The 12,992-nt window shown below is 36.0% G+C and overlaps 1 protein-coding gene across 4 annotated transcripts in view; it reads right to left on the bottom strand.

The window, feature by feature from the left end:
- Positions 1-12,992, bottom strand: part of FNDC3A (fibronectin type III domain containing 3A) — a 110,415-nt gene that overhangs the window by 76,505 nt on the left and 20,918 nt on the right. The window contains exon 1 of one of the 4 annotated variants that reach the window (XM_030962939.1): positions 6,784-7,040. The exons of the other annotated variants lie outside the window; for them this stretch is intronic. Within the exon in view, the coding sequence (XP_030818799.1) occupies positions 6,784-6,795 (12 nt within the window). The 5' untranslated portion in view covers positions 6,796-7,040. Of the gene's footprint in view, positions 1-6,783; positions 7,041-12,992 lie in introns of those variants that run through there. 4 annotated transcript variants of the gene reach the window in all.

The raw sequence follows: 12,992 nt of genomic DNA, 5'->3' as shown, positions 1-12,992 counted from the left end.
ATGGACAATTAGCCTACTTGATGCCTGATTGTATGACAACTCCCACTTTTAGCCTTGCTTTTGTGTAGTGCATTCACATTTTTATTTTACAACTATTACAAGGTAGGCTGTGTATTCTGCCAAGTGTGCCAAAAGAGATTCTGAATCAGGATTGAAATTTCAGAAGTTTCAAAAACTGCTGGCTTCAACAGTCTTTGTGTTGGGGCAGCATATGACCAAAAGGGGTTTCTGGACAAACCTTATCACAGTTGAACCCCATGGAGTGATCACAGCTTTGAGAAGGGCATTTCTGATACTCTGCATCTCAGCAGACATGATTTGAAATAAGAAAAATTAAAGCTATGCATGGAGAGAGATTGGTACCTTTCTGGTCAGAAGAGATAGTACAAAAGACTGACAGTCACTCATAGGAATTACCCCTTATCTAATTGAAGCCTGCAGCACATAATCAAGGATGCAAGAAAATTTCTCTAAAGGAAAATGTAACATGGATTTTACATAGCATCATGTTCTAGGTAAAAAAACAAAAAAAAAAAAACCAAAAAAAAGAGAAAAAGAGAACAATAAATCTATGAGTTGCTTATTTATAGCTCTTTCATCTCATTTGAGGTGCCCTTGTGCAGGCTTGCACACCCCATCAGCCAACATGTTACTTCATGCACCCTGACATCAGTACTTCTGAAAACCAGGGCCTGAGTCTATCACACGGAATATTCTGGATCTTGACCTCCTTCCTCTTCTGGGCAAAACATTCAGATTGGCTTGAACTAAGAGAAAAGCTTCGTAAAAATCTGATGGTCCAGCCTCTCTTCCTGTGCCTCAATCTTCTTGTGATAAATTCTGTTGCTTTACTGACAGTTCTGCTACCCAAAGGCTGCCATGCATTCTACCCTTTGCCTGCTCCTCTAAGGTAACTATGACACTCAGATAAAAATCTCATTTGTGATGAGTCAGTCTCAGTGGGAGGCACCTTTAGCATAGGCACTTTTCAAGGGCTATTTCTCTTACTGAATCAACAAAACACTAATTGAGAACTTCACAATCTTAACAAAATAATATCAACTTAGGATACTGAAGCCTTGATACAAGTTCTAGAATTATACAAGCACTTTTAAAGCACAACCAACTATAATGGAACCTAATAAAATTTACAAGTGTAATTTCTGAATGCTATCAGAATTTTGACAATGTATTTTTGTCTCAAATCATGTTAAGTCATTGCCATTAAAAAATAGGAGTATTAGGTCAACTAGTTCTATGTCATTTCCACTGTGACTATAAATTTTTTCCTTTAAACAGTTGTTTAATGATGGTCCACATGACCTCAATACAGTTCTTGATGAAAAACAATACAAAATCTCTTTCCAGAGATTAGCATACAAACTGACAATACAAGAGTGCAGATACACACTTATGTTAAAAGCAGTCCTTGCATAAATAAAAAAGTGGCCACTGAATGGCTGAAGTTTGAAATACCTGAAACATCAGTAGTCAAAACTGTTAGTTTTAGAAGTGAAATTTCACACTTTTCAATGGTACTTAACTTTTTCCATATAGGCTACTTTAGAAAATAAATCCAAACCAAATGAGCAACATAGTAAGCTTTGTAGTAGTTTAATTTAATTGCCCAGATTGGCACAGACCTCCTAACAAAAAGCCTTCTAACAAAACTAATAATGCCATGTATTAGAAAGCTCAGTGTGCATTTCCTGAAGCTGCTGTTTGAACTTAGGCAGAAGCTGAAGCCAAGCAAGAACATAGGAAATGACCTGATGGTCTGGGTCAGCAGCCCATCTAGCCAAACACTTTGACTCTAATATACCAACTGAGAAGCTGTTTAAGGAGAGTGTGTGAGCCAGGCCACTTTCTGCAGTCCATCTCTCTTACTGTCCATATGTTTGCCTAAACTCTTGGAGTTCACTTACAATTTGAATTGCCTCCACAACCTCCTAGGGCAGTAAGTTCCTGAAATTTTCTTTCTAGACATTTTAAAACAGTCTCCTACTAATTACATGTTCCCTAGCTTCTCTGCTATGGGATTTGCTGAAAAACAGTTCTGAATAAATTTCATCCACCTCCTTCAATATTTTTAAAGTCTTGGCATTTCCCATCTCCTTGTACCTAGTCTGCAAACCAAGGAGTTTTAATATTCCTGATCTCTCCTGGGGGAACCGCTACATTGCCTTGACCACATCATGGATACCTAAAGCCACATCCACATTAGCAAAGTAACCAGTACTCAAGAACATTCCCAGATGCTGGAACAGTCACCTGCAATAATAAACATGCTATAGTAGTCCTGAGCATAACACAGTCTACACAGAACTGAAAACTGTTCCTGAGATCACTCTTACCAGGCAGTTTGCTAGAAAAGATTTACTAAAACTGGCTTGTTTGACGACACAGTCTCAGTCTCCATGAACATTCAGAACACATTTAAAGTACTAATATGTAAAAAATTACTGCCAGTATCCTGAAGAAGCACAACAATATTATGCCTTTCTGAGGGACTACATAAGGGACACACTCTAGAGTGGTTTTGAAAATCTATTCTTCACCTTAAATCACAGTTTGAGCTTTGCAGATGTGGCAAATAGATTTTTAGAATACAATAATTCTCTCCCTAAAAATTCCAAATTGAATATAATTTTGCTGCAACTCAAGTAGTATAATCACATCCTACAGAGATATGTAACACCGACTTGCACATACTACCATTAACAGATATAATTATTTTTAAATTGTTATATCTTAAGATCTCATATAGGATTTATTACTACATCAGTGTGAGCAGGATGGAAAGTATTTAGATCTTGCATCTAAAGAATCAATGGAAATACAAATGTTCAAAGAGAAAAATACTCAATGTTATTTATTTTTATTCAGTAAAACTCTTCACTGTCTGCAAGAGAAAATACAGGATGTTTCTGCAGACTGAAGCAGGAAAGGAGTTTAATGTCTTTTTTCAAGACCTCAGCTTGTTTCTAACACAAAAGAAATGAATTTGATAAAAATGGCTGGAGTCATAAAGAAACCCCTGTAAGACTGCAAGTAACAAAAGGTGAAAGAGAAAGCTGTGCAAGGCAGAGCTGCAGCTGCCTTGACTCAGCAGGCTGCTCCAAAGAAAGGAAAAACTTAAGGCCAAATGTTAACACTTACCTCCATAAAGGTCTAGAAGTAATTTTTATCAGCAAGAAGCAGAGGCTGCAGAAGCCAAAATAAGATCCTTCGAGGTATTCACTCTGCCAATATGGTCATGGCAGTGTCTTTCAAAAGCAAAACAGCAACAATACAAAATGCAGCTGATTTGTATCTTCCTAATCTTTGTCATTAGGTATACAGAATACTTTCACAAGCATCCTAAGATTTAGCTCCTGCCGGATAAATACACAGTTAACTTATTTCTTCATTGGAGCACAGTGAGGGCAGAATGGAATTTAAAATACAGAGTTAGCTAATCTTGTTTTGGATATGTTTGTTTGCACAATAATTAAGGCCAAAAAGCCCATTACCTCCACTGAAATAACAATTAAAACCAACCCTTCATTCTGTAAGATGCGCACTTCTACAAACTTCTCTACTTGAACGTCCATCCTCCTAACAGAAGTAGTGATGTACCAGGAGACTGACAGGTTTCAAAATAATTTCAGCCTGACAGAAAAGAAAGGCAGCATTAGACTTGTGGCACCGTCACTAATGTGTATGTACATTGCAACATGAAGGAAACAGCTTCCCTGCTACTTTCAGTGGAAAAAAAGTGACTAACTATAAATAGCCTTGCACAATTAATAACTGGTCTCTGTCAGGTGGTTAGGAAGAAAGATGGAAACATAAACCTACGGACATCATTGTGAAATACTAATATCAAAATTGGATTATTTCTGAAAAGCACCCTAGATGAGGTGAAAGACTTGCAGAGCAGAAAAACAAAAACAGATTAGGACTAATCCCTAAGCATTAACATCTTCACTGTTTTAAGGCAACATCTTTCCATAGCAGAAACTGTAAATACAATTAGAAGTCCAAACTATTTCTGTCCCCGTGGAAGAAAAAAAAAAAGCTGATAAGTAAATAATTAAATAAATCAAAGAGCTCTAAAAGCTAACTTCTAAAAGCTAACATCTCACAGCAAGTTTGACACATTTCTCTTTTGCTCACCATTATACACGCAAAAGCAGGTCTCAAAATTTAAAAGGCTAAAGAGCAAAGCTTCCTCCCCAAATAAACACACACCATACAGCCAATCAAAAACCAGTACCTGAAAATTATTTTGTCATTTCTATCAATTACATACATGCAGTGGACCTATAAGGCAAAAGAAATTTTATTTGATAAAAAATCTACATATTTAAAATATTAATAATACTTTTAATTTATTGTTTAGGTTCTAAAAAATTGGATTTAGTCCAAAGTAAAGAAAAAAAACCAACAAAACCACCAAAACCCAAAAAAACCCACAACAAAACAACTCAACACCCTCAAAAAATGATTGTATTTAGGAGTATACTAGATATTCTTTTACACAGACACAAAACAAAACAAATTCAGAATTAAGACATGTGTAAACCTTCTCCTTCACACTGCTCTATAAAGTTATGACGATCTTCCTAATTTGGAGAATTTTCTGCAGATCAGATTTGAGTATGGTTTATGGAAGAGAGTTTAACTTACCCTTACCAAATCATAATGATCTTAAATATTACACATTTTAGAGCCTATGTTCAAATAACACCTGCATTTCTGACAGGACAGGACTGACTGAAGCAGTTTCTGATTCTTCTAAGCCAGCAAAAATATCAAGAGAATCAAGTCAGATACAAAAAAACTTTGTTTGCAAGTTTAGTATTTACAGCCAAATTTTCAAATCGTTCCTAGCATGTAACAATCTGTCTTGTCAAAATAAATGTTTTTAAAGCATTAAAAGATTCTCTATCAGTAAAAGAAATTATTAGCTACTGAATGTAAAAAATCATTGTAAAAAATTAGCTTTCCTAATAATTATAGGTTTATTCCAAAACAGCTAAGTGTTAGCTGAAAAACTGAAACTATAATTTTAGAGTTACTGGGATATGGGAGAAAGATTTTTGTATTTGCAATAAAGAAAAATAAATAATCAAGCTTGTTCTGCCTCCAGAATATCTTGGCTCTCAAACCCATCCTTCAGTACCAAGGACTAACAGCTTCCTGAAGGGGAAAAGAAAAAGGTTAATTTTTAAAATCCTGACTGAGACTAAAGAAACCAAAATACATTAAACATTTGTGTCATGTGTGAAGTTGTGGGATAAGCCCACATGAAAACTGTTCTCTCCATAGGTTACCACTGTCTACAGCCACAAAAGCAAGAAAACCAAAGGAACCGGACTGAATTTCAGTGTAAAAGTGCATTTTGAATGATTCTCCCTCCCCAGCCACCCACCGCCTCACTCTGAAGGGGAAAGGAACTGAAAGAGTTACTTTGTATCTTCCTCTAAAAGAAGTTAGATATGCTTTGTGAATTTACATATTTTTCCAGAATGAGTGAAATCTGGGACAAATTTTCCAACCAAGCAAAAAGCCTCTGAACATATATAACTAGAATGCTAATAGATCTACCACTGAACATATTATAACAAACAAACAAACAAAGCAATCCTTTAGAAACAAAGCCGATTCCTAGCCTGGCAAACACATTAAACACCAAAAAATGCCAGAAGTAGGATATGAAGGAAAAAGTGGAAGGGGGAGGGAAGCTAGAACATGGTACAATAATTTTAGTCATTATTGGTATTAAATATTTAACATGAAGTAGTAAGAGTATGTTACATTACAAACTGTGGTTAAAGCACACTTAAATGTAACTATATAGTAAGAGACTGCTCCTGTACACCAAGGAAGATTACAAGTTGGAGCAAAACAATATTACTAAAAAGCAGAGTTCTGTTTTTCCCTCATTCTGGAGTGGTTTGGGGGAATGTGTGTGTTTTTTTGGGTTATGGGTAGTTTTGGGGGTTTTTTCTACAAACAAACTTCCTAAAAAGCAAGAGGGTAAAGTGTTCCAAAATGTTTGCTTGGACATTTAAAACCATAATTTAAAGATAATAGAATCACAAAGCATTTATATACTAGCAGAAACAATACTATTTTGTGAGATGATTTACTAGGAAACAGAAGAGTGTTTCAGGCTTTAGTTTGGGTTTTTTTTGTTGTTTTGTTTATTATTAATCTTAAAACATCTATATTTAGCATTATATGGTTATAGGTGCTGAGTCAGTAGCAAAAGATTGTCAGCAATCACAAATAATGGCAAGACTTCACCAAAATCATATTTCTAAATGCACTGCTAAAACAAATCAACAGGAAAAAAAAAAAAGACATCAGTGGTTTGTCTAAAAATACTGCAACTGAAATTAGCTCAGCAGTACTCATGAGAACATTTTTACCCAAAAGGACAAAGGTAGATTAATTCTTGAATATTTTTCAAATTTAGGAAAACATCGTAGCTATACTCTTGGTCATTCTGACTTCAAAAAATTTTAAAACACTGAACCTGTTAAGAGGGTGGTACAGCCAAGCTCTTTGTAAGAGGTACACTGTATCTTTAACAATCTGCCTGCAACAAGATTATAAAAGGGTGTATTTCTAGAAAAGACACAACTTCCAGGCAGAGCCACATTTATGCTCTGTCATTAGGGTACGTATTCAGAACAATTACATTTTTCTCCACTAATAGTTGCAATCAAGATGTTAATTAGTTACATGCTTTATCTCATAACCCATTTTGAAAGCCTCAGCACTTTGACTTACTGTTGCTCGCATCCTTTTATTTCTCTCATTCAACTGGTGCTACCACAGTGACAAAGGATGAAGGAAGATTCAACAGGCACCACTCCGGCTGCTCCAATCTGTTCCATTCACTCAGTACTGAGGCAATCTTCGGGGATGTGTGGAACACTGCCCCCCCTCCTGTCAACAGGGCACCTAAACCTCAACGCCACGCAGGAGGATCTCCCTCCACCTTCCTCTATAGCTGTGCATCCGCCAAGCATGTGGAGGCAGGATGTGAAAGGTAGGATCAATTAACAATATAGTCAGCAATACCTACCTCAAGCCTTCCTTCCTATCAAATTAGCCAACGTACAGTGAGCTTCCTGCTGTACATGAATGTATCATGTCACCATAGCAACTAAATCAACAAATAGCTGCTGCAGCATCTGCTTCTGGATCATCTAACGTCAGTCAACAGAAGGTTCGGGTTTAAGAGAACAAAGCTTCCAAATATATGCTGTTTTATAACTGCATTTTTAATTTAGCCTCCTGATTCCCAGATAGGCTATACTAACTCAGGATGAACCAACTTCTGACTTTATAATCTGCAATACAGTTTATGACTTCATTTCTCAAATAAGCCAGAAAGAAGAGAGGAAAAAAAATACTCTGTAAAAGAATAAAAAGAAATAGCAAAGAAATAATCAACTGGATTCTAATGCACTCCCTCAAACACTGTGCTACTTTATACCATGCATTTACTAAGAGATATGAAAAGAAAGAAGTATGTTTCTGAAGTTTGCTATATAATTGACATAGGTCTGCCCTAAATAATACTATAGACAGAAATGCCTTTTATTAAATATTAATATTAAAGGCATTTCAGATAGCTGACAAATATGGTTTCCCTCTATTAGTCTCCACTTCAGAGCTAAACTGAAAACATCCAGTATTGTTTTCTGGCAATCTCACGTCTGTGGTTTTTAATCCCAACAACAGCAGGGGACCACTGGCACACCCTCACCTGAAGAAAGACAGTTACACAGAGAAAAACACACATCCCTCTCTTCTTGTGAGAAATTACTTCAAATACCACTTGTGCACTACTGGTTTAAGTCCTAACCCATAGGCAGACAAGATACAGAAAACTGCTTTGAAATTGTCTTGGTATTCAGAATGCAACAACATAAGATTACAGATTAAATGTCATCTAAGGTATAAAAAATTCTAACATTACTAACATCTAATGTCTTCAAATGTAATAAGTAAGTGTACAAAGACACAGACACTTTTATGTAAAAAGACTCAAAGCTACAGCCTATTTAAAATAAAGTAACTTTCCTTTCTTTTAACTTCAAGTCATATTCCTAACATTTGATCAGCATGAAATTATTTACCAAGTAAAAGTTTTCTAGGCAAAAAGTATCGGTTATTCACATCCAGTATCATTTTATTATTAAAAACACCTACTTCTAGTTTTCAAAGCAGATGTTTTTCTACCCATCTTTTGCTACAACGAAAATCATTACATCTAGGTTGGCGCCACAGAGTGTGGTCCAGTGAGCAATGAAAACTAGATGCAGACTCAAGATACTAACACTGCTGTGGCTCCCATACCAACTTACTGTGATTTGTGCCTTTGTCACCTCATCTATGCCAGAGTTCCCATTTGTAGGGCTTGTCCAACAGTACTTATAAGTTCCTACATGCTGCTAGATCAAAAAATACTGCAAGACTTGAGTCTTTTTATTCATTAGTAGTACAGAAATTGCCAGATGGAATCACATCTTGGTCGAGCTAAGGTGATGTCAGTTACAAACACAGCACAAGTTGTTTTTCCATTGACTGTATGTTCAAAATCTGCTGCTTATACCATAACAAGGCTAATGAGGCTATGAACTATTCTTTTCCATAATCAAGCCCACTATCATTTAAAAAACATATTAAATGTAAAAATGCAAAAGATCTATGTAGTAGGCCTTACAGAGAGTATATGATTATTAAATAGGAACTCCTGACATCAGTAATAAAAGCTAAATTAAAACAGTACCTTAAAATGTTTTAAATTGCCAAAGGCTTATGAATTTCATGGTCATGAAGTGTTACTTCCATGTACTTCTTTCTTGAAGTCATCTTTCAAAAGACCTTTCTGCCTCCCATCCTCTGTTAAACTTAATAAAAGCTTCCTCTCTCCACATGTACATTGGCTACTAACCAATAAAGAATTTTGAAAACTTTAGATTAAGCTTTGTACCACTTTTTGAAAACTTTAGATTAAGCTTTGCTTTTAAGCAATTCATAGCAGACTCAGCACACAACATTTCCATGTTATCTATAAGGAAATGTTAGAATTTTCTTTTTTACTTTAAATGATCTTCTGGTTTTAGCATCAATGACAGACAAAAACAGGCTTCCCATCATTATTTATAGAAGCGCCCTATAGACTTTGATCTTTGTCCAAGTAACATGATGCAACACTCAAACACCAAAGTTCTAAATCTATTTTCCACTGTATTTTTTTGAGCAAATTCCAGTTTACAGGTTTCCCATGACCAGACATTCTTTTCCCTAGCATCTGCTAGCACTGACTATAAGGATCTAACTGCTCTAGATATGGACTTTAAAACTTTCTTCATGAAGAAGAGTAAAGATATGGGCAGTAAAGGGCATCAACAAATCTTGGATTTCAGGATGAGGGAGGAAAGTCATACAGAATTAATTGTTATATAATATGTTGCAATAGCAATTTACATGCTTGGGATTTTGAAAAAAACATATACAATCCAAACCATTTCAGCTTACACAGACAGTAGTTGTATATTTGGAAAAAAGGGAGTGAAAGAATCCATCTTTCCAGTGACATGCTTTTAAGTCCTGTACTCTAGAGGACAGACCAAGCAATTCTGCATCATTTTTCTAAAAGGCAGCTGACAGATAATAAAATCAGTAAATATTTAATCTTTAACCATTGCTACAAGATGCTGTCAGAGCCACTGATTGCACTAAGACGACAGAATATCCCTAGGAGCAACTGGAAACAGGGAGATTGGAAAGATGCTGAGACTGTTCATTGACACTGGCATTCAAAAACTATACATGTCAATAAACTTTCATTGGTCTTTGCAGAAAGGCAGACTGGAGAGATCCAAGAACTGGGGAGGCTTTTTTTCCTATAAAACACATTTATTCATGAAAAGTTTTTAAAATTCTTACTGTACTGTTCTTCTCCTCCTTCTTTTCACGTAGAAGATGATCAGTGAAAAAAGGTGACCACTGAGAAGGGGAGACAAAGATGATTTCTAGCCTTGGTTTGTAAAAACACAAAGTTTTTTGAGAAGAACCAGTAAAAGACAAATGTTAAGTTCTGCACTGAATACCAATGATAAATGTTCAAGACTTGTTAGCGTCCACATAACAGTGCCAATCAGTGAACATTCCACAGTGCCTGTCTCATTCTTTAGTATCAAGAAATAATTACAATTTTGATCTACTTGCTTCTTCTCTGTCTCTTCTCTTTCACATTCTCAGTTCTCACAGCTTGCCTAAGCAAAGTTTTATTTGCCTCATTTACAGCAAACCCAATCTGTCTCATTAGCATTTCCACAGTCCGTGGTTAGCAGATAGTGCACAGAAAATTTGCTGCTTAAAATAATACCACTATTATATCTTTAAATCAGCAAAAGTATAAACATAAGGATAACAGCAGTGCTTCAAGGAATCTGGATAATGCAACAGACAAACATTTGGGCTTCAAAGTTTTAAGCTAATCCATGTTTACAGGGAATTAGAAGGAAGCAATGTTAGGGCAGTCACTGAACTCTGGAACTTTCTGAGGCATCTGGTCATGGCCCGTGGTTAGACACATCAACCTCTAAAAATAAAAACTGTAATACTTCAATCAGATCATTCTCATTTCATGATTTGCTGTTTGAAGCCCCTAGGAATTCAGCTTCATGATGCTAAGCGGAAGTGGATGAGAAACAGAGCTCATACTGCACAGTAAATGGGTAGCAAGGGCTAACTAAGGTTTCAGCTAATACTTCACAGGGGCTAGTCCCCTCACGAGGTATCTTCCCTGATCAATCTGCCTATCTGCAACAATTCAAATGTATTATGGACTACAAGAGAATTTTATATTTCCCAACATTGATTCTGACAGCTCAGAATCCTGTTTGCTGATATAGCAAGTTAAAAGTCCATAATATTTAAGACTGATGGATGTAAATATTTTTACCCTAAATACAGTATAAAAGGAAGCACCAAAGGAAGAACAGTGTTTTCTAGTTATTAAAAATAGCATTTACTTAAAAAAAATTCAAATGTTAAGAAATCCAATATCACTTCCAAAGAAGCCTTTTTACCATGAAAAAGCACCCTATATACCCAGTTTTGTGCAAATATGGTCACCACTGTATATCAAAACAGTGTGACAATTCAAACTTGAACTGGAAGAGAAATTAAAAGATACATCTCAATTAGATCAGATTGGAATGACTTAGTCAGTAATGGACCAAGGACTTGGTGGAAGAATCTCTACAACCCCAATCCTTTCCCATGTATTTTATCCTCTACTTCAAAAAGAGAGGGAGAAAAAACAAAGCTAACTGCCATTTTTTGCTATAGAATGTAAACTACAGTCTGAGTCTGTTTCTAGAGAACGTCATTCTGCCTGCTCTGTAAAGTGAATAATTCTGTAACATACAGAGGGCTCACAGACTTTACTCACTTATGGCAAAGTCTCAATCTCTAGGGAATAGAATATGACAGACTACTTTAGTGGGAAGGGACCTATGATGATCATCCAACTGCCTGACTAATTGAGGGCTGACCAAGTTGATGTTAAGGGCATTGTCCAAATGCCTCTTAAAATACTGACAGGTTTGGGATTTTGGTCACAACTCTAGAAAGCCTGTTCCAGCATTTCACCACTGTCTCAGTTAAGAAATGCTTCCTAGGGAAAAACAAGTTTCAGCTAGCAGAGGGTGTACCTCAGATAACTTATTTGCCAAGAGTGTATTCTCACGTAATTTAAGAGTCGATGTGAGGAAACATAGGTAAGCACTTGGGGTGACTTTGTAGGTCTTGGAGTCTGCCATTCAGGTCATGGCTTACTCAGCATTAAGAGTCCCATGTTACAGGGGAAGGGAGAGATGGGGACATGCCTGGGTCCTGGACACTATTCAGGCATAACTATATCCTTCCAAACCTTATTGATGGATGAGCACACAGACCCAGCAACCAGACCCATTTGCAGCAGACTGCACAGAAAATGAAGCTACTTCAATGCTTATAGCTCCAGGCAATTTGCACCTTCTCACCTCATAAAAAGAGAGAGAGAACAAAAAAGTACAGATCTTTAGTCACCTTTGTACACCATGAAAGGCATCATCTTCTGGACATGCTTATTTCTCCCCATTGACTGTATTAGCAACCTACAGTGACTAACTGACTTCAAATTCAATTTTCATGTGTCATCCAATTCTCCCAAATGTGAGTTTCTGAACAGTTTAATTCAACAGGGGTTGAATGCCTCAAGTATCTTGGGAGGAATCCACTGTATCAGAGACCAAAATTAATCTAGGATTCATATCATGCACATGAAAACAGACATTTTAGAGAGAAAGGACAATTACTGAAAAGTTTTATGGGGATGCTTCATTCCACGAATGTTCATACCAAATAGAAACAGAAAAGGCTATGAACTACACAGCCTTCACTCTTGTTTCTACATTTATTTTCAAACAGAAAATATTAAAATAAACATATCTGAATGGTAGTATAAATTGTGCAATAAATCTGGTGCTGCTTTCTTCTCAACAAAAGCAGCATAGTATTCATACATTACTACACATCAAAGAATTTTGAATCCTCACTTTCTGCTGAGGATTATGGCTTCTTCTAGGAAATTCAAAGCAAGTTTTCAATGCACCTGCAATCAAGGATACAGTTTAAATAAATTGGAAAAAAATCTGATCTCTAAGGCACAAAAAAAAATTTACACTTAACCAAGAAAAACTTCACCCTTCCTAACCAAAAAACATGATTAAGTCAGATAGACAAAGTCTCTACTAACCCTGAGTCATCAAAACTCATATTTTTAGCTTTTCTTTGTAAATTTTTTTTAATCATAGCCAACAAGCAGTTAAAAAGTTCCATGGAAAAGATTTTTCTGTATAAGGAATGTCTCATATAAGTTTGATTATGTATTTTGCAGTGATGGTTGCTACACAAAAGTACTAATCAATCCT

This window comes from Camarhynchus parvulus, chromosome 1 (assembly GCF_901933205.1).
Source record: "Camarhynchus parvulus chromosome 1, STF_HiC, whole genome shotgun sequence".
Taxonomy (NCBI): domain Eukaryota; kingdom Metazoa; phylum Chordata; class Aves; order Passeriformes; family Thraupidae; genus Camarhynchus; species Camarhynchus parvulus.
This window is presented reverse-complemented; position numbering and strand designations above follow the sequence as displayed.